Source organism: Oncorhynchus keta, chromosome 1 (assembly GCF_023373465.1).
Source record: "Oncorhynchus keta strain PuntledgeMale-10-30-2019 chromosome 1, Oket_V2, whole genome shotgun sequence".
Taxonomy (NCBI): domain Eukaryota; kingdom Metazoa; phylum Chordata; class Actinopteri; order Salmoniformes; family Salmonidae; genus Oncorhynchus; species Oncorhynchus keta.
Genome location: NC_068421.1, coordinates 54,103,691 through 54,125,078, shown reverse-complemented (window position 1 = coordinate 54,125,078; position 21,388 = coordinate 54,103,691). Strand labels below are relative to the sequence as shown.

At 44.9% G+C, this 21,388-nt stretch overlaps 1 protein-coding gene across 1 annotated transcript; it reads right to left on the bottom strand.

The window, feature by feature from the left end:
* Nucleotides 1-444: 444 nt before the first annotated feature.
* Nucleotides 445-20,672, bottom strand: nwd1 (NACHT and WD repeat domain containing 1). Its single transcript, XM_035776588.2, has 20 exons — nucleotides 20,287-20,672; nucleotides 15,836-15,921; nucleotides 15,577-15,693; nucleotides 14,812-15,160; nucleotides 13,219-14,563; nucleotides 12,566-12,769; nucleotides 12,187-12,346; nucleotides 11,137-11,254; nucleotides 10,816-10,980; nucleotides 10,303-10,500; nucleotides 9,991-10,113; nucleotides 9,644-9,849; nucleotides 9,210-9,473; nucleotides 8,966-9,083; nucleotides 7,241-7,389; nucleotides 6,393-6,672; nucleotides 3,582-3,958; nucleotides 3,283-3,459; nucleotides 3,073-3,178; nucleotides 445-2,910 (listed from the first exon to the last, which is right to left on the bottom strand). Exons 1-20 carry the CDS (start codon nucleotides 20,393-20,395, stop codon nucleotides 2,603-2,605), a joined length of 4,959 nt encoding a protein of 1,652 aa, XP_035632481.1. The 5' UTR covers nucleotides 20,396-20,672; the 3' UTR covers nucleotides 445-2,602.
* Nucleotides 20,673-21,388: the final 716 nt, after the last annotated feature.

The following is a 21,388-nucleotide window of genomic DNA, read 5'->3' as shown; positions in this document are numbered from 1 at the left end:
GGCAAGAGTGTACACCGCTGGCTGCCTGGATAAGGTTGTATGGTGGGGGAGACAGAACCTCTTCTTAATGGGGGGGATTACCGTGGGTCTGCTCTGCTTAGAGGTAAGACATGGCTCAGTAGTTCACATTTGAATTTGATTGGGGAAAAACATGTTTAGTTTGCTTGGCTGGATATTCTAAACATAGTCGATCCCGTGCAGATCAGACAAGTGCAAATCCCTATCGATGTGAAATAGCAGTCCCAAATTAAATATATTTGTTTTTACTTGCTCTGGATGTCTTTATGCCCCAGTTAAGGCAACACATGTCATTTTCAAGTCATTAGGAATCAACTGTATGCAGGACCAGTAAGAAGATGGCACGTACAAATATACAATTATACCATGTAGATTTTTAGTGAATTGTCAGCTGCAGAGGGGCCATAAAAAACACACACAATTAGATTAGCTCTCCAATAATATATTTAATCACATTTCAAGATATAAGTTCAGTTGAGAACAAGCAGAAACCCATAGGAAGCTACACAAGTCACAGAGAACAGGAAGGCAATGCTTGACATTGGAAAAGCTCTGATGAGCTAGTGTTCATGGAGTGGATGAACATGTTGATTAAAACGTTGCATGAGATCGTGTTAGCAAAGAGACTGGAGAAAAATAACACAGACTCTAAAAAGACATGGGAACGAGTCTTGTGTTTCTTTAAGGACACTTAAAATAATCATGACCATGAAAAAGCATATCACTTAAATATGTATTTGTGTTTTGCATGTGTGTGTTTTTTTGTGTAATATGTTGGTTATGTTAAAGATAATTTTTTTTGGGGGGGGGGGATTGTCTATACAAAAAAAGAAAGGCAATGCTCTCTAAATAAACATAAAGACGGTGCTTTCAAAAGGACTTGAAAATATGAGTGATTGTACAGCATGTTTGTAGAATGCCCAACCTTATTTCTCATCATGTACCAAGTTTTTGTGTCTTTTTCTTGCAAGCCGTGTATAAAGAAGGTCCAACAGAGGGGAAAACAAGATGGTGGAAGAGAGCCTTCCTTCACTAGAGAAAGACTAGACAGCAATGTTTGGTGCCCTGCTTCCTGGGACTTCAATAATAAATGAGAGGGCCCTCCTCTTGGTCCATTGGAGTTGTTGAGCAACAACTTTGAACAGAAGTAGTCTGTACGCACTGTGAATCTCTGTACTTTAATGTCAAAAGATTGTTCAAGAGAGCGCCTGAAGGCAAAGACATTAACTATTTAATATATGATTTCAACAGGAAATGTCAGAATATTTTATTTTAGCATTCTACAAAATATGAACCTTTCTACACAGAGTGTAAAAAACATTAGGAACACCTTCCTAATATTGAGACACACCCCCTTTTGCCTCAGAACAGCCTCAATTTGTCAAGGCATGGACTCTACAAGGTGTCGAAAGCATTCCACAGGGAATGGCCCATGTTGACTCCAATGCTTCCCACAGTTGTGTCAAGTTGGCTGGATGTCCTTTGGGTGGTGGACCATTCTCGATACACACAGGAAACATTGCAGTTCTTGACCCCCTCACACAAGTGAGCTTGGTACCTACTTCCATACCCCGTTCAAAGGCAAGACAATCTTTTGTTTTGCCCATTCACCCTCAATGGCACACATACACAATCCATGTCTCAATTGTCTCAAGGCTTAAAAATCCTTATATAACCTCTCTCCTCCCCTTCATCTACACTGATTCAAGTGTGTGAAGGAACATTTTATGGTTTGTGCTTTTTTAAGAACCAATTTGACGGATTGATGGCGCCTGGGAGGTATCCTCACAATCAGTATAAGCAATTTGGCAGTATGCCCAGAACATTGCTTTGAGAACTGAAAGGGGTCTCTCGGTTTCAAGGTCTTAGCTTGGCGAGAAGAAGCCTTGTGAGGTATTGGTTGGTCACATGCATGAACCAAACGTTAATGATGAATTAATTATGAATAAGCTAAATCAGACAAATACAACTATAAGAGAACTAACGGGACTGCCCCGGCATATCGCCCGAACAACGTGTACTATTGTGCATTAAGTTGGTTGGAACCTCTCTAGCTTACTGATAATAAAGAATGAGTCATTTAATGTTTGACTGAGTCCCTGGTGGTAATTTCCATGACAAGTGGACTTAGCAAGTGACATCAATAAGGAAACATAGCTTTTTCACCTGGATTAATCTGGTCAGTCTATGTTATGGAAGGAGCAGGTGTTCCTAATGTTTTGTACACTCAGTGTACATGTGTGCTTTGTACAGCAACTAGCCCTTAAATGTTCTGCATATTGATGCTTTTATACATAATCACGGCATTTTGTAACAGTTTGTATATTTGTCATCTCTACGTGTCATGTGATGAACATGTGCGAACACAAATTCCTACGTTTCACAGAATGTTTTATAATAAGTAATGTGCATAGCTGATTTAAAGCAAGTGAATTGAGCTGACAGACATAGCCCCTATTTTCATATAATTCATTGTGGGAAACTGAAGTCAACTTACTGTATACAGTAGCAGCACACCTTAGAGCCGTATATGACGCTAGATCTCTACAATTGACACTATGTCTGTTATGTTATGTCAGTTTCCTTACAACAGTTGGCATGAGTGAGAGGGTTTGCTCTTGAGCATCAGGGCCATGAAGTTAAACTGAGCGGGATTGTACTCAGGGATCTCTGTGATGACGCTGTGAGGGCTGTCTGTACTCTTCTGCCGGGACGTGACCCTGTAGTGTGCGTTGACGTTCCGGAGTGGGTTGTATTCCGGACAGACGCCATCCGGACAGCGGAATCCTTCCTTGATGACGTAGCCCAGCTGAGAGATTGCCACAAAGCCATTCCTGTAGGTCAACATTTTGGTGACAGGAGCGTAGACGTACTGGACGAATAACAGACTCCCTGGGACAAAAAAAATGATACACAATATGTAGTGTTAATTTGTGTATACCAATATGGGTTTGATATATGGTTTGAAATAGTAGCGAGCAACATTTATTTCTAATAGTAGTAAACAAACCATGTAAAATTTAAAATAAAAACTCAAATGTAGTGACCACATACCACTAGCAACATCCCAGACTTTAATAGTTCTATCCTGTGAGCCAGTGAAGACGTGCTTGTCACTCTCAGAGAACGCTGCACAGAGAACCCCTTCAAACAAGAACCCCTGTATTTCAAAAGGTACAAACACATCTATGTCAATGAGTCAATCTGAGGTGTGTCTGAAAAATATATTCTCCCTGACTAGACCGTTGACCTTTAACCTCTGACCTTGTACTCCATGGTGTGATCCAGCACCAGGGGGGTCAGCCCCCACAGCCTCTGCACGGCGTCCTCTGAGCCCACCAGGGCGTGCGTCCCCCAGTTGCTGGTCGTCACGCAGTTGACCCTGCTGCGGTGGCCGTCCAGGATGGCGGTTGAGGCGGACTTGAAGTCGTACATGGTGACCTTATATTAATAAGGAGACAGGACACAATGCTAGCTTCAGCAACATCTTTACTAAGTTCAAACTAAATATCTTGTAGGCCTACAGAGCATTATGGGTAATGTCGGCCAATGATGCTACAGACCTCCCCGCAGGCCGTTCCGTACAGCAGCCTACAGTCTGGGAGCAGGGCCATGGAGGAGACGGGCGAGTGGAGCAGGGATAGGGCAAACCTCGCGGAGGGCCCCTCCACGCTGGGGAAACTGTCCCTGGCCGTGATCTCGAACAGACACACTGAGTCCTCGTAGGCCACGGCCATGTGCTTCTCCTGGCCGCCAATGGCCATGCAGCGCACCGTGGGCAGGGTCTCAGGAGGTGGGATGCACAGGGTCTCTTTGGGGAAGGCTAGGGGGTAGATGAGGACCGTGCCAGTCGTGAGGCCACAGAAGAGGAGTTTCTTGTTCTGGGCCAGCTCTAGGCAACACACCTCAGCAGAGACGGCCATGGTGTCAGTGGAAGAGCCTGAGACAAACAGGAGAGAGATTCTCTTTAACAGGACCCCATTGTCAAATACAAGCAAATATTCTCCATGTTGCATGTGGATATTGAAAACATACAATGAGACATGTCCGTTAGCCCCTCTAGGTTCACATTATACACTCACATTTGTAACATTATTTCTTATTCTTTCTCTATGATAAATACAGTGGGGAGAACAAGTATTTGATACACTGCCGATTTTGCAGGTTTTCCTACTAACAAAGCATGTAGACGTCTGTCATTTTTATCATAGGTACACTTCTTGCTTTCTTTTTTTACCCCTTTTTCTCCCCAATTCCGTGGTATCCAATTGTTAGTAGCTACTATCTTTTCTCATCGCTACAACTCTCGTACGGGCTCGGGAGAGACGAAGGTTTGAAAGTCATGCGTCCTCCGATACATAACCCAACCAAGCCGCACTGCTTCTTAACAAAGCGCGCATCCAACCCGGAAGCCAGCCGCACCAATGTGTCGGAGGAAACACAAGTGCACCTGGCAACCTTGGTTAGCGTGCACTGCACCTGGCCCGCCACAGGAGTCGCTGGTGCGCGATGAGACAAGGATATCCCTACCGGCCAAACCCTCCCTAAACCGGACGACGCTAGGCCAATTGTGCGTCGCCCCACAGACCTCCCGGTCGCGGCCGGTTACGATAGAGTCTGGGCGCGAACCCAGAGTCTCTGGTGGCACAGCTGGCGCTGCAGTACAGTGCCCTTAACCACTGCACCACCCGGGAGGCCTATCGTAGGTACACTTCAACTGTGAGAGACGGAATCTAAAACAAAAATCCAAAAAATCACATTGTGTGATTTTTAAGTAATTAATTTGCATTTTATTGCATGACATAAATATTTGATCACTTACCAACCAGTAAAAATTCCGTCTCTCACAGACTTGTTAGTTTTTCTTTAAGAAGCCCTCCTGTTCTCCACTCATTACCATATGTATTAAACTGACATTAAACATCATTCATCAGATTATGGTTGAAATGTTATGTGATTGCATATCACATCAATACAATTTGTAAGTCGCTCTGGATAAGAGCGTCTGCTAAATGACTTAAATGTAAATGTAAATGTATTAACTGCACCTGTTTGAACTCGTTACCTGTATAAAAGACATCTGTCCACACACTCAATCAAACAGACTCCAACCTCTCCACAATGGCCAAGACCAGAGAGCTGTGTAAGGACATCAGGGATAAAATTGTAGACCTGCACAAGGATGGGATGGGCTACAGGACAATTGGCAAGCAGCTTGGTGAGAAGGCAACAACTGTTTGCGCAATTATTAGAAAATGGAAGAAGTTCAAGATGACGGTCAATCACCCTCGGTATAGGGGATCCATGCAAGATCTCACCTCTTGGGGCATCAATGGTCATAAGGAAGGTGAGGGATCAGCCCAGAACTACACGGCAGGACCTGGTTAATGACCTGAACAGAGCTGGGACCACAGTCTCAAAGAAAACCATTAGTAACACATTACGCCGTCATGGATTAAAATCCTGCAGCACACGCAAGGTCCCCATGCTCAAGCCAGCTCATGTCCAGGTCCGTCTGAAGTTTGCCAATGACCATCTGGATGATCCAGAGGAGGAATGGGAGAAGGTCATGTGGTCTGATTAGACAAAAATAGAGCTTTTTGGTCTAAACTCCACTCGCTGTGTTTGGAGGAAGAAGAAGGATGAGTACAACCCCAGAACACTATCCCAACCGTGAAGCATGGAGTTGGAACCATCGTTCTTTGGGGATGCTTTTCTGCAAAGGGGACAGGACGACTGCACCGTATTGAGAGGAGGATGGATGGGGCCATGTATCGCGAGATCTTGGCCAACAACCTCCTTCCCTCAGTAAGAGCCTTGAAGATGGGTCGTGGCTGGGTCTTCCAGCATGACAACAACCCAAAACACACAGCCAGGGCAACTAAGGAGTGGCTCCGTAAGAAGCATCTCAAGGTCCTGGAGTGGCCTAGCCAGTCTCCAGACCTGAACCCAATAGAAAATCTTTGGAGGGAGCTGAATGTCTGTATTGCCCAGCGACAGCCCCGAAACCTGAAGGATCTGGAGAAGGTCTGTATGGAGGAGTGGGCCAAAATCCCTGCTGCAGTGTGTGCAAACCTGGTCAAGAACTACAGGAAAGGTATGATCTCTGTAATTGCAAACAAAGGTTTCTGTACCAAATATTAAGTTCTGCTTTTCTGATGTATCAAATACTTATGTCATGCAATAAAATGCAAATGACCTATGATAAAAAATGACAGACCTCTACATGCTTTGTAAGTAGGAAAACCTACAAAAATCGTCAGTGTATCAAATACTTGTTCTCCCCACTGCATATCCCTTTGAACTTTTGCTTGACAATTTTCAAGTAGGTCATATTTTTCACCCAAACATAAGGTGCACATATGTATTTTTACCTGTGTGACAATTCCATGTAATCACTTCTTTCTGGCCTACGTTTCTAACATAGTACACCGTGTCACCATCTTTAGTGAGGGCAACCTGAGGGCACCCGGCTGGAATGCAGTAATTGGGTCTCTGCTGAGGGTTGTTGGGTGAGGGCAGATGCCACAGCTTCAGGTAGTAGGCTGAGGAGGAGGCGGAGACGACAGTGCCCTCATACAGAGCCAGAGTGGTGACAGGGGCATCCATGCCAAGGAAACAGTCAAGGAGGTTTCCAGTGGTCATAGACCACACCTGTAAAAAGCAGAGCGGATCAATGTTAGCCTGGTCCCAGATCTGTTTGTGCTGTCTTGCCAACTAGTAGGTGCCGGGAGCACCGGTTCGTGTCAAGAACTGCAACGCTACTGTGTTTTTCATGTTCAACAGCTTCCCGTGTGTATCACGAATGATCCACCACCCAAAGACATCCAGCCAACTTCACACAACTGTGGGAAGCATTGGCAGTGCAACTCAATACACTCAGTGTATATTTGGGGCACAATTTAGAAACGTAGGATATCACAAGGCCACATTATCTAGGGATGTTTCATTAAAGTTGTAGCTATACCAATGACAATGGCAGTTGGCAAAAACACGCAAACAGATCTGGGATCAAGATAAGACATTCGGATCAAAGTTCGTCATTGGGAACGAGTGACTTCTTTGAATAAGCCCAGTATGTGACTTGCCATCTATATCCTCTATATTGCCATCTATATCACTGCCATCTATTATCAGTAATAATCAATAACTACAGTACAGTCAAGAAACAAGTTGTATACAAGTGCATCATTTTCATGGGTACCAATTAACCAATACTGACCCGTATAGTTTGGTCCTCAGAGCCCGAGACGACCACTCTGCTGTCGCTTGACACACAGGCACACAACACCGTGTCCTCGTGGTGCAGATCCAGGAAGCTCTGGACACAGTCTGACTCTCTATGGAAAAGGACCAGTGTCCTCTCACAGCCTGTAATGATATGAATATTACTGTATATAATAGTCATTTGCCAGACACTTTTCCATTTAGCACATTCAGTATGTGTGGCCTAGCCTGGTCTCAGATCTGTTTGTGCGGTCTTGCTAATTCCTATAGTCAAGAAGTCAGCAAGACAACATGAACTGATCTAGGACCAGGCTATACAGTGCACTCGGAGAGTATTCAAACCAATGGACTTTTTCCACAATTTGTTATGTTACAGCCTTATTCTAAAATGGATTAAATATGTTTTTTTCCTCATCAATCTACACACAACACCCCATAATGACAAAGCGGAAACGGGTTTTTAGACATTTTTGCTGATTTATAAAAAAACAGAAATACCTTATTTACATAAGTATTCAGACCCTTTGCTATGAGACTCGAAATTGAGCTCAAGTGCATCCTGTTTCCATTGATCATCCTTGAGACGTTTCTACGACTTGATTGGAGTCCACCTGTGGTAAATTAAATTAATTGGACATGACTTGGAAAAGCACACACCTGTCTATATAAGATCCCACCGCTGACAGTGCATGTCAGAGCAAAAACCAAGCCATGAGGTCGAAGGAATTGTCTGTAGAGCTCCGAGACAGGATTGTGTCAAGGCGCAGGTCTTGGGAAGGGTACCCAAACATGTCTGCAGGCAGCTTTGATGGGTCCCCAAGAACACAGCGACCTCCATCATTCTTAATTGGAAGAAGCTTGGAACCACCAAGACTCTTCCTAGAGCTGTCTGCCCAGCCAAACTGAGCAATCAGGGGAGAAGGGCCTTGGTCAGTGAGATGATGAACCTGATGATCAATCTGAAAGAGCTCCTGAGTTCCTCTGTGGAAATGGGAGAAACTTTCAGATGGACAACCATCTCTGCAACACTCCACCATTCAGGCCTTTATGGTAGAGTGGCCAGACAGAAGCCACTCCTCAGTAAAAGGCACATTTGCCAAAAAGCACCTAAAGGACACTGACCATGAGAAACAATATTCTCTGGTCTGATGAAACCAAGATTGAACTCTTCGGCCTGAATACCCAGTGTCATGTCTGGAGGAAACCTGGCATCATCCCTACGGTGAAGCATGGTGGTGGCAGCATCATGTTGTGGGGATGTTTTTCAGCAGCAGGGACTGGGAGACTAGTCACGATCAAGGGAAAGATGAATGGAGCAAAGTACAGAGAGATCGTCGATGGAAACCTGCTCCAGAGTGTTTAGGATCTCAGACCGGGGCGGAGGTTCACCTTCCAACAGGACAACGACCCTAAGCACACAGCCACACATTTACAAACATTTACAAAAAACTGTTTTTGTTTTGTCATTATGGTGTATTGTGTGTAGATCGATGAGGGAAAAAAACTATTTAAATCAATTTTAGAATAAGGCTGTATTGTATCAAAATGTGGAATAAGTAAAGGGGTCTGAATACTTACCGAATGCATTGTATGTGGCCCATATGGGAATGAAACTCTACTCCAACTACCCTGAACCATAGAGACACAGAGGTAGGCTACATAGTGTCAATGCCATTCATGGGGTTCCTCCTAAGGTCCTCCTGTACTGTCGTACTGCTACCTGCCAAAAGTATCCTTTCGTCATCTGAGGCAGAGAGAAAGGTTGCACAGACTGGAAGCTCTGTGACTGTCTGTCTCAGAGTCCACTGTGACTGTCTGCCCTGTAACGTGCTGGAAACCTACAAATGACAGATGGTCGAACAGAATGCGATGAGAAACCAATTATGCCATTAAAATCAGAAATACAGTCTATCTAATAGGAAATTGAATCATCTTCCTCCAGGACATGTTTCGACAATCTGTACCTGATAGAGGAAGCCCTCCTTGGATGCTATAAGTAGTCGGCCATTTCTTTGCAGTGTAAGGGTTGCCGTCAGCGTCAAACTATGTGAAGATTTTTCCAAATGTATCTGCGCTGTCTTGTCCTCGGCGGATGGGTGGGAAAATGTGACAAGTCCTCCGTCTGAGAGGGAGACGACCATTCCATTCAAAAATCCAAGAATAATGGAGACACCGGTATCTTTGACTTGGAAGAGTAGTTCTGTTGTGTTAAGATGCCATACTTTCACCTGCAGGTAAAGCAGAAGCGTTACAGATTATAATATTTTTGGGGAGTACATACTGTAAATATAAAAAAGGTTGGTTAACAGAATGATTGAAAAGGTGCATTTGAAGGAAAACTCCTCAAAGAAAACGTATTTGATAGAAGACAATTAACCCCTTCACATGTATGTCATACCTGGCCTCCGGAGTGAGTGAAGACAAGCGCCCTCTCCTCAGACACATGGATGTGTGTGGTGGAAGGTAAGGAGCTAATGGACACCGCCTCCTGGGTACAGTACAGCTGCCTGCCACTCAACAGGCTCCACTTCCTCAGACTCCCGTCAGCAGCCAATGAGAGACAGTGAGCGCCGCTGTCAATCACTCTCACTGATAGCACCTTAGCTGAAGAGCATAAATAAATAGACACACAGATAAATAATTTGCAAGAATAAGCAGAATGTGGATACGCTTGACAGTGATTAATTACAAACTCAAATACCTTTCCTTAGAAATACACGCACACACACACGCCCTCGCCCTCACCTGTGTGTCCCACTAAGGTTTGGATGACCTCTAGATCATTGAGGTCCCAGGCAATCACCTTCCCGTCCTCTGAGCCTGCCAGCAGGATCCCTCTCTCTGGGCAAATATCCAGAGCTGTGACCCCTTCAGACAGACAAGACAAGAAGCTGTCCTTAAGCACAGATGTAAGATCAGCTTACCCATGCCATATCCTAACTTTAACCATTGGAGATGTGAAATACAGACTGACATTAGATCAGCACCTGCTGGCTACTTCATCCTACTCCTGGGCTCAATTGCAATGAACAGGCGAATCCTACTATGTGTACAAACCTTTCTGGAAACCAGCAAGCGTCGTCTTTAGCGCTCCCCCTGGAGGCTGGAGGAAGGTGCATTTGGGGACAAGGATGGGGTCGGGACAGCACGAGAGCCAGTCGTGACACTGGCAGCAGAGTCGTCCTATCAGTGAAGGGTACATCTCAGCGAAGGAGTGGAGCCTGGCCAAGACCTCTGTGTAGAAGAGGGGGGGGTCTTTGGAGAGGAAACATAGTATTAGAACAGAGTGAGATAGTTGGTGAGACAGTGTCGCCCAACCACCCACCCATCCGAGTATAATGTCAATGTTTCTGGTTCCAAGCCAGAGGGACGAGAGTCATCAATAACCTACCCTACAGTTAGCACTCATTCTCTTAATTTTTTTGTTGTTGTTGTTGCATCGCTCGTAAATATGTGAAATAGTGATCCAGCTACTTTACCTGAAACCGGGCAGATTTAAACCCAACAGAACGTGCATTAATTGAACATGTAACACTCGACTACGATACCACCCCCCCTGACCCATCTGACCCATCTGTCCATCTAGAAAGTCCAGGGTGGGCTTGAGGAGAATGAAAGTGTCTCGGATCAGTTGAGTCTCGGGGCAGTCCATGAGCTTGGTGCAGAGGGTCAGGTCCTCAATGACACTGGCCACGCCACAGGTCAGAGTCTTACAGTACAGCCACTCACTACTGCCTGTGGGGCAAAGAGTAGCAGCTAGACTTCGTAATATGACATCATCATACACAGTAAGACAACTTCCTGACATCAACAATAAGAGAATTCAAATCATCCAAGCCTGTCTGTCAGTATTGGCTCTTCCCACCATTGACTTTTGCACTGTGGCCTTACCTATGACCTCCTGGCGCAGCTCCTCCCAGAGGCCTGCGTGGAGGAGGTGGTAGGGCAGCTCCTGCAGCTTTTTGACATTTGCCACTCCTTCAGCGAACCACAGAGGCTGAGGGGGCACCTTGGCAACATGCCAGGGGAGAGAGTAGACAGGTGTACGTTAATGATTCAACACGACACAACTAACCCGCGGAAACATTTTCACTATGGAAACACGTCCGGTTAGCTTCAAGGTAGTATCAAAAGCAACCGTCCATTTCATTAAATGAAAAACATGTCCTCTTGTGCATCTCTATCAATTGGTCTTCCTTAGTTTCAGTTCTTATTTACTGTGATATTTGTTGTGTATTGTGCTCCCTCTAAAAAAAGGCCCTGAGGGTCAGAGACCTTTATCCAGCTCAAATGGACCACACACACACACACACACACACACACACACACACACACACACACACACACACACACACACCACCGCACAAAACGTTGATCTACTATTCATCTGCCATTTGTTTCGTGGAAGTCTGTTTTAGTTGACCACCCTGGTGGACGTCTGTCTGACTGCAGACATGTTCGCGTCATTCAACCGCTAAAATCCGTTTGCACTTGGTTTGCAAATCATGGCCGTCACTCTTTTGAGGTGCTGGCCTTGTTTGCGTGGCGCTACAGAGGGCGGTGCGGACAGCTCAGTACATCACTGGGGCCGAGCTCCCTGCCATCCTGAACCTCTACTTCAGGCGGTGTAAAAAGAAGGCCAGGGAAATTGTTAATGATTCCAGCCACTCAAGCTGTTCTCTCTGCTTCCACAAGGCAAGCGGTACCGGTGCATCAAGTCTGACACCAACAGGCTCCTGAACAGCTTCTATCCCCCAAGCAATAAGGCTGCTAAATAGCTAACAAAATGGCTACAAGGACTATCTGAGTTGACCCTTGAATTTTACACTGTAATGACTAGAGGAGTACACCGATTATTATTGAAAACACATCTAAGGGTTCTTTGAGGTGCCATTCTATGTCATCATAGGAAACTGAACTGAAATCTCATCATTCTGTTACCTTGCGGTCAGCGTCCAATGTGGTCGTCAGTGGGGGTAGGAGGACAGCTTTGAATCGGCCTTGGCTCCAGCTACCCAAGAAGTACTCAGCAAGGACCCTGTGTCTGTCAGCCTGCCGCTCTGACCTCTGGTACCTCTCTCGCACAGTTTCAGTCAACAGCCTATTACCATATTAAATTGCACAGACAAAGTACAGGTTTGGAAGTTCTGCCATAAGCAGATCAATACAAGAAGTATTGTCTACTACTGGACTGGAAGCATGCTCAATGGGAAATCTACATTATTAAAATAGATTTTTAGCAAAAACAATTGGCTTAATCTGGGTTTGGAACCCCAGACCCTAAACCTATTTGGCTGAGATATATAGAGGGGATCTTTACTTGTGGTGGAAGTCGAGCACCGTGACGCCATTGGCCTGTCCCTCCACGAGGAGTTCTCCCAAGTCGTGCCTGAGGCGCACCCACAGTAGAGGGGGGAGGCGGATGAGGGAGTGGTTGGGGGGAAGCCAGTACTGGTAGACTTCAGCCAGGACATTGTCATCAAGGGACAATATATCACGCAGCTCTGCCTCTGATAGACTACCCCTGGAGAACAGAATGAGTAATAATCATTTGGAAAATAAATCATTATAAATAGAAGGATGGATTTTTCCGTTTCTAACCCCAATGTATGATAAGGGGGGGGGGGGGATACATCCGGCAGCTTTTGATCTGGGAATTTGTTATGTGGATTGTCTGTAGGTTAAAGTATGACTCTGGCTTGATATTCCAGTGGTCTATTGATTGAAATATCAATGTTGTATTGTCGGTTAATGCACCAGATGTGTGTGGGCGTGTGTATGTGCGTCACAGGTGGCTGGTGGCACCTTAATTGTGGAGGATGTGCTCATAATAATGTCTAGAATGGAAATAAATGGAATCAAACACATCAAACACATGTGTTTGATATCATTCAATTCCAGCTATTATGAGCCGTCCTCCCCTCACAAGCCTCCTGTGGACTGTGCATCTGTGTGTGTACACGAACACCTCACCTAGCAGAAACGATATATCCCAAAGCTGCGCCAACCAGTTGCTTCCCATGCCTCTCCTCAAGGGCCTGGAGTAGTTGTGACATCACTTCCTGTGCACTACTGCTCAGGGCCAGGTCAGTCACGGGTGTAAAGGACGCCCATCGCCTGGCCATGTCCAGCAGTAGCTTCAGATGCAGAGGATTTCCACTCAGCTGAAAGCTACACAGTACCACTTCACACTGTTCTGGAGTCAGGCTTCGTTGCGCTTCACTCATGTAGGCATTCATGATCTCTCTACCCTGGTCACATGATAGGGGTTCTACATCAAAGAAATTTCCCGGCACCTCGACTGTTCTCCGAAGGTTAGCCAAAACTGGAGAGCCTGTATCTGCGGTGGACACCACCAAATGGACATTGGGGGGGATGTCTTTGGGCAGCCAGTGGAGTTTATGGCCCTGGTTGGCTGAGGACAATTGGTCCAAGGAGTCTAGTATCAGAAGAAGTGTGTCTCCTCGCTCCGAAACCTCAGCTAGAAGGCCATGGAAAAACCTCACCAGGTCCTCACTCGTGTGTGCTGTTATTGGGGTGGGAGGTGACAAACTGAACACAGAGCAGATCTGGAAACAGACACTCTGGAGGACACGGCCCAGGTCGGAGCTCTCTGCCGACGTCCCCAGCAACCTGAGCACCACCACAGCCCTGGGGTCCAGGAGGCCACGCATCTCCTGTGCCAGCTTGCAGAGCAGCGTTGTCTTGCCCACACCTGGTGGCCCATGCACCACCAGGGGCATGTGGCGGGTGTTGGTGTGCTCCCACATGGCCAGGCAGATCTTCCCAAGGAGCCCCTCCCTGCCGCGAAATACGCCTGAACACTTCCCGGCACTCAAAGCCATGTGGTGACTAAGCTCCTGGAGCAGCCAACCTCTGTCCTCTTCCCCCTTCCTCTGACTTGCATCTCCTCCTCTTGCCCCATTCGTCCTCACTTCACCAGCCTCCACTGACGAACCAGCACCAACCCTCCTGGCAATGCGGGCCTTCGTCTGGGACACGAGCTGCTCGCAGAGGCTCTCCAGGTACTGGGCATGCTCCTTGCAGCTGGGCTCGATGGCTCCCTTGCACAACTCCACACTGTGCAGGTTGAGCATGCCCGGCGAGGCAGCGAAGAGACGCGACTTGAGGCCCGAGAGGAGTTCCTGAGCCTCGGTATCCAGCAGGCCATCAGCCGTCACATCCATGTACTGGGCCAGCCGCTTCGGGCCGTCCTTCTTACGCAAGTTAGGTAGCTCCCGCACGAAGAGGATGGCGGCGGGCTCGCTCTCGTCCCCATCTGGAATTCGCAGACCCTCCTCTATCTCATGCTCCGCCACTGTGGAGGAGGGAGAACACCAGAAAATGGGTTGATTGGTTCTACAAAATGTGGATTTTCTACAGCTAATGAGCAAATAAGCTACCAAGTCATTGCGAAGAAATAGTAGTTTAAGTGGAAATGTAACTAGAAAGCCACCAAGACTGAATCTAGCAACACTTGTCTACACATCACAAGGCAGAACATAACAGGTTTTTAGCTTGCTCCTATTCTAACATGACTGGTCCAAGACATTGTCAAGCTCTGACCAGATTTGAAGAACTGGTGTTTTTGTTCAACAGTTATATCCCCGTCTTTTTCAGCCTGCACGGCCGCAGTGCGTAGGAGCTGCAATAATCGAGCCTCTGTGTAGCGCCAGGAAATGACACTGTCATCCTGCAGCGGCCTTCTCTCAGGCTGAAGGTCATTGTAGTGGGGCAACAGAGTTGTGATTGGCTGAAGAACGTAGACAGGCGGAACAGCATTGTTGTCTTTCCTGAACCATTGGTGGAGAAGCCCCACCTGGTCCTGTGGTAGCTTGGACAGCAGCACCTCAAATTGTTTTCCTGGGAGGACACGGGGGATAGGGCGGTGGCCATACCGGTTCCCCAGCAGAGCCTTGAGAACAAGGGAGACATATCGAATCAAATTAAATTAAAACACATAACACCCTGCTGGAAATATATATTTCAAGAACCATTGAATTCAAGGAAAAGAAGAGCTAATTAACATTTGTGCAGGGTTCTCCAACTCCTGTCCTGGCGAGCTAGTAGGTGTGCAGGTTTTTGATCCAGCACAGTAGACAGCACTTACATCCCACTGGGTACACTGGTTGAATCAACATTGTTTGCGCATCATTTCAATGGAATTACATTGAACCAACGTGGAACAAACGTTGGGATACAGGTATCAAATGATCCGTCTTCAGTCTGGGCCACAGTTATTTCATGTCATGGGTTAGAACAAAAGCCTGTAGCTCTCCAGGTTCAGAGTTGGACCCCTGTGGTAGAGGAACAGTATTGATCAACACTTACAATGAAACTTGGTCCTACGGATACTTTCTTGCAAGCCTTGATTTCCTGAAGACACAGTTCTGTGGTCATGTGGTCCACAGCAATTGCATCCTGGAGACCCCATCTCATATCCACAACCTTCAGGGATAAAGAACTAAATACAGAAGTTCCTCCAACAACACTAACATCACACTTCTCCGAATAATGATCTCCGAATTCATACGAAATTAGAATTAATTGACATGTGTCTGATGGCGGCCCGTAATGTACTGCTACTCACCTCAAACACTAAGCCCAGACTCTGACAAAAAGCTTGAAGTTCAGGATAGGTTTTGTCCAATAAGGCATTCCTTTCACTGCTCATATCTGCCAACAGTCACATCAGGTCAGAAAACACTAGGTTTTCAGTGTTACCCAAAACTAAACACAAGCCTATTCACCGAAAGATTACAAATTAGCAGGGGCGCAACTTTCACTGGGGACAGGACCCCACATTCTGAAATTGCATTTTTGCCCCCCCAGTTTACTTGGAATGTGTTACAAAACGAGGCAACGGTGTGCCATGCGGACACCTCTGAGCAGTCGGGTAGGTTGTTATGTCCTCCCAACTTCTAAAACCAAAGTTGCGCCCCTGCAAATTCGGGATATGATTCTTTCAAAACAGATACAATGGCTGGGCCGTTGTAGTGATGATGTAAGCATCTGCTAAATAAGGAATAATCACATCTCTGATAAATTCAGTTGCAGCCAACTATATTGGCACCCTTGCACGTTTCTTAAATAATTCACTATTTATTTTAAAATAAGTTGCTGTCTCCACATCTTATTGGATTTTCAACATTGCAGAATGAATTGTATTTTTGTAAACTTAAGTTTTAATTTAGAGAATAAAGACAAATGCATGGACAAAGTTATTGGCACTCCAGAGCTTGTATTTGGTTGCACAGCCTTTGGCCTAGATAACTGCCAACCAAATGCTTTTATGGAGCTACTAATGAGCTTGCTGCACCATTCTACTGGCATATTTCCCCACTTTCAGCAGCAAAGTCCTTTTAATTCTTCAATGTTTGAGGGATACCCTCCAACTGCTGTTTTCAGCTCTCACCATAAGTTATGGATGCGATACGTCTTCGAAATATGGGTGTGGCTATGATTGGTAAATTGAAAGCAGACCACTACCTGAAATCTACTTCAGGTAATTTAAATAATCCATCCAAATTTTGGCAAGTAGTGAATGGTTTGGAGTGCAAAAAAGATACACAAGCTTCCAAAACAATTGTTGGAAGACACACAGATTGTAACTGAGAGAACCTCCACTCTGACAGCATTATCTAGATGCAGGCAGTTTATTTGAGAAGGTCAAGGTATAATTGAGCCCCCTATGAATTTAACTGACACCCCTGTGCTCTCCATCGCCAGGTTCCCTTTTCATCCTTCTCTGTTTCAGAAGTGTGTAAAGCCCTGAAATAAATTGATAGAAAAAAAATCCCCTGGCCCTGATGATCTAGACCCCAGTTTCCTACACCTAGCTGCAGGCATCATTGCTCCCCCTTACCATGTATTTTTAACCTTATGCTTGATGTTAAGGAAATCCCCAAGTTATGGAAATCAGCTTTTGTACTGCCTCTCCTGGAAGGTGGAGATCCTTCGCTACTTGACAACTATCGACCCATGTAAAAATTGTCTGCACTGTCTAAGGTATTGGCGTCTTTAGTAGGCAGCTGAAGGCCTACCTCCAAGAAAATAACATCTTAAATGGAATGCAATCAGGCTTAGATCTGGCCACAGCACTGATTCAGCAACATTGAAGGTTTTAAATGACATCCACTGTGCTCTTCACAAGAAGTTACACTGTGTGTCTTTATTAATTTGTCGAAGGCATTTGACACTGTGGACCATGCTGTGTTAGTGCAAAGGTTAAAATGTTGTGGAATTACTGGTCATGGTCTAGATTGGTTTATAAATTCCCTATCAAATCGTACACAATGTGTAATGGCGGAGTTTCTCCCACTTAAAAAGATGAGAGAGGCCTGTAATTTTCATCATAGGTACACATCAACTATGACAGACAAAATAAGAAAAAAAAATCCAGAAAATCACACTGTAGGATTTTGAATTAATTTATTTGCAAGTTATGGTGGAAAATAAGTATTTGGTCACCTACAAACAAGCAAGATTTCTGGCTCTTACAGACCTGTAACTTCCTCTTTAAGAGGCTCCTCTGTCCTCCACTCATTACCTGTATTAATGGCACCTGTTTGAACTTGTTATCAGTATAAAAGACACCTGTCCACAACCTCAAACAGTCACACTCCAAACTCCACTATGGCCAAGACCAAAGAGCTGTCAAAGGACACCAGAAACAACATTGTAGACCTGCACCAGGCTGGGAAGACTGAATCTGCAATAGGTAAGCAGCTTGGTTTGAAGAAATCAACTGTGGGAGCAATTATTAGGAAATGGAAGACATACAAGAACACTGATAATCTCCCTTGATCTGGGGCTCCACGCAAGATCTCACCCCATGGGGTCAAAATGATCACAAGAACGGTAAGCAAAAGTCCCAGAACCACACAGGGGGACCTAGTGAATGACCTGCAGAGAGCTGGGACCAAAGTAACAAAGCCTACCGTCAGTAACACACTACGCCACCAGGGACTCAAATCCTGCAGTGCCAGACGTGTCCCCCTGCTTAATCCAGTACATGTCCAGGCCCGTCTGAAGTTTGCTAGAGATCATTTGGATGATCCAGAAGAAGATTGGGAGAATGTCATATGGTCAGATGAATCCAAAATATAACGTTTTGGTAAAAACTCAACTCGTCGTGTTTGGAGGACAAAGAATGCAATCCAAAGGGACCAGGGGTGGAAACGACTGAAAGGGACCAGGACGACTCATCCGTGTAAAGGAAAGAATGAATGGGGCCATGTATCATGATATTTTGAGTGAAAACCTCCTTCAATCAGCAAGGGCATTGAAGATGAAATGTGGCTGGGTCTTTCAGCATGACAATGATCCCAAACACACCGCCCCGGGCAATTGATGGAGTGGCTTCGTAAAAAGCATTTCAAGGTCCTGGAGTGGCCTAGCCAGTCTCCAGATCTCAACCCCATAGAAAATCTTTGGAGGGAGTTGAAAGTCTGTGTTGCCCAGCAACAGCCCCAAAACATCACTGCTCTAGAGGAGATCTGCATGGAGGAATGGGCCAAAATATCAGCAACAGTGTGTGAAAACCTTGTGAAGACTTACAGAAAACGTTTGACCTCTGTCATTGTCAACAAAGGGTATATAACAAAGTATTGAGATAAGCTTTTGTTATTGACCAAATACTTATTTATTTTCCACCATAATTTGCAAATAAATTCATTAAAAATCCAACAATGTGATTTTCTGGATTTTGTTCTCTCAATTTGTCTGTCATAGTTGAAGTGTACCTATGATGAAAATTACAGGCCTCTCTTATCCTTTTAAGTGGGAGAACTTGCACAATTGGTGGCTGACTAAATACTTTTTTGCCCCACTGTATATATATGCAGGCCTTAACCACCACCCTGAGAGCACTTGATTCAGTATATCATGCGGTCCTCAGATTCATTATCGAAATTAATCAAAAACGTCTTACACATCATTGTGATCTCTACAGCGATGTTGGCTCGTCGTCATTGACCTTGCGTAGGCTTAAACACTGGTGTACACTGATTTATAAGGTCATATTGGGGATACTATCTTCTCTGTTCCTTTTTAATCAGGTTGGTAAATAAATATAAAAATGACGGTCCTATTCTCATTTGCTTTTATCAGTACCAAGAATTAGAACAGGTTTTGGTAGAAATAGTTTTAGTTACTCAGGTCCTGGCACTCTCTCATGAACATTAAAACATATGATTATCTAGTCTTGTTGGTGGAGTGTATATGTAAATATCATAGAAGAGTGTAATTGTCTTTAGGACAACAGTTTTTTAGTCGAGACATGTGTTTTTTTTTAACGTAACATGCAATTGTTGTACTGTATGTGTGTCTATAGTTTTGTTTCATGTTGTGACAGTGTATGCTTTGTTCCCCCTGCTGCTATTGGACCAGGTCTCTCTTGAAAAAGAGATGTTATCTCAATGAGGAAAAAACCTGTATAAAAAGGTCAAAGAAATTAAATAATAATAATCATCCGGACTCTTCGATGGTCACTCCAGAGCAGTCCCGTGTTTCATAATGAACCATCTCCAGGGTGCACACATCAAAAATGGTTCAAAGGGAGATGCTGGACTGTTCTGGTGTGGCCAGATCAGAATCACATCCATAAATTATAGCAAGAGCTGAACACAGCAGTTGGTGGAGGGTACCCCTCAAATATGGAAGAATACGTGGAACGGTGCAGCAAGCTCATTGATGGCTACAAGAGTTTGTCTGAAGTTATCTTGGCCAAAGGCTGTGCAACCAAATACTGGCTCCAGGGTGCCAATCATTTTGTCAATGCCATGTGTGTGGGGACCAAAGGTTTTCTTCAATTTCAACTTATTTTAGAAGAAATAGGAAATTATTTATGTTCAAGGGTGCCAATATACTTGGCCACAACTGTATATGCCTTGTGTTATAACGCGAGGTTGAGCCCATGTTACAATGAAAATACTGAACCCATACCATTATGAAAAGACTGAACCCATACCATTATGAAAAGACTGAGCCCATACCATTATGAAAAGACTGAGCCCAATGCCATCATGAAAAAACACCCACCTGTAAATGTGGAGCTGACAAAGACTCGGACCACGTTGGACCTGAGCTTCAGTCCTTCAGTTGCCTGGCCTCTGAGAACCTCCATGAGAGCCCCTCTTGGCGATGCCATGGTCCTCCTCACCTAGCACTGTCCCAGGCTAAAACCTCCCTCTCATCTCACAATGACCCACAATAATTGCTCAGCTTCCAAAAGTCATCAGAGAAGCATGTGAGCAGACTTATCTATTCTGACTGTAAGCATGTACTTGTGTTACAGTTTTTAGATAATTATTTAAGCATCCAATCCAATCGCCCCTTGTTCCTTGTGCTTCATGTTGCGAAGTGAAATTAGATGCGACATACACACCTGAATGTTTTTTCCCCTTCTCCCGTTGAATCCTATTTGTCATATCCTTGGAGATCAAGCTCTCCAAGACAACCTTGGGCCCTGTTCAAATACTTTCAAATTGCACCCTTCGTTCCTCTTTTCCTTGAGGTAATCACCGGTGTAACACTAGCGGGTAGGTGAAAGCCAAGGTTTCTCTGAAATAGCTCTCCCCCACCCAGTCAGTGATTGCATTGAGGGGAGGAAGGTAGGATGCCCTTTCAAAGTATTGGAGCAGGGCCTTTGTTTACGAATGGTGCCTTCCTGGGACTGGAGGTCCCTTAGGGTAAGGAAAGGAGAAGAGGGAGTTGGCTGTTGCCTTGCAGCTGAGGCTCACCTTTAATGACATGGGGGAGAAGGGGCCAGACTAATAGAGTGTTTTAATATACAGTCATTGGTTTCAACTTATCAGACTGTAGCATTCACCAAGCACTTTTAGGAGCCGACGGGCTTGATGCCACTAAACAAATCAATTATCAGAAATCTCAGAAACTGAGCTTTTATTTTATCGTGGGAACACTTAAGAATATTCTGCAACAAGGGTAGCTGTGGATTATACTTAAGCATAACATGTATTTAATGCTTCATTAAGCTTTTCTGAAATATCCCATTATTTATACTTAATAGAAATAATATATTTCAGAAAAGCTTCATACAGAAGTATAACCTGGTTATAGTTGCTTGCCTCTCAAATAAGTTACGAGATCTGAGATATTGTATTAATGTACTTAATTTTCA

Excerpts from the sequence above, each read along its gene's own strand:
- nwd1 (XM_035776588.2), bottom strand. The coding sequence starts at position 20,395 with ATGGCATCGCCAAGAGGGGCTCTCATGGAGGTTCTCAGAGGCCAGGCA. Across the intron at positions 10,114-10,302 it reads GCTTGCTGGTTTCCAGAAAG|GGGTCACAGCTCTGGATATT; the intron begins GTTTGTACACAT and ends GTCTGTCTGAAG. Across the intron at positions 7,390-8,965 it reads CGAAAGGATACTTTTGGCAG|GCTGTGAGAGGACACTGGTC; the intron begins GTAGCAGTACGA and ends ATATCATTACAG.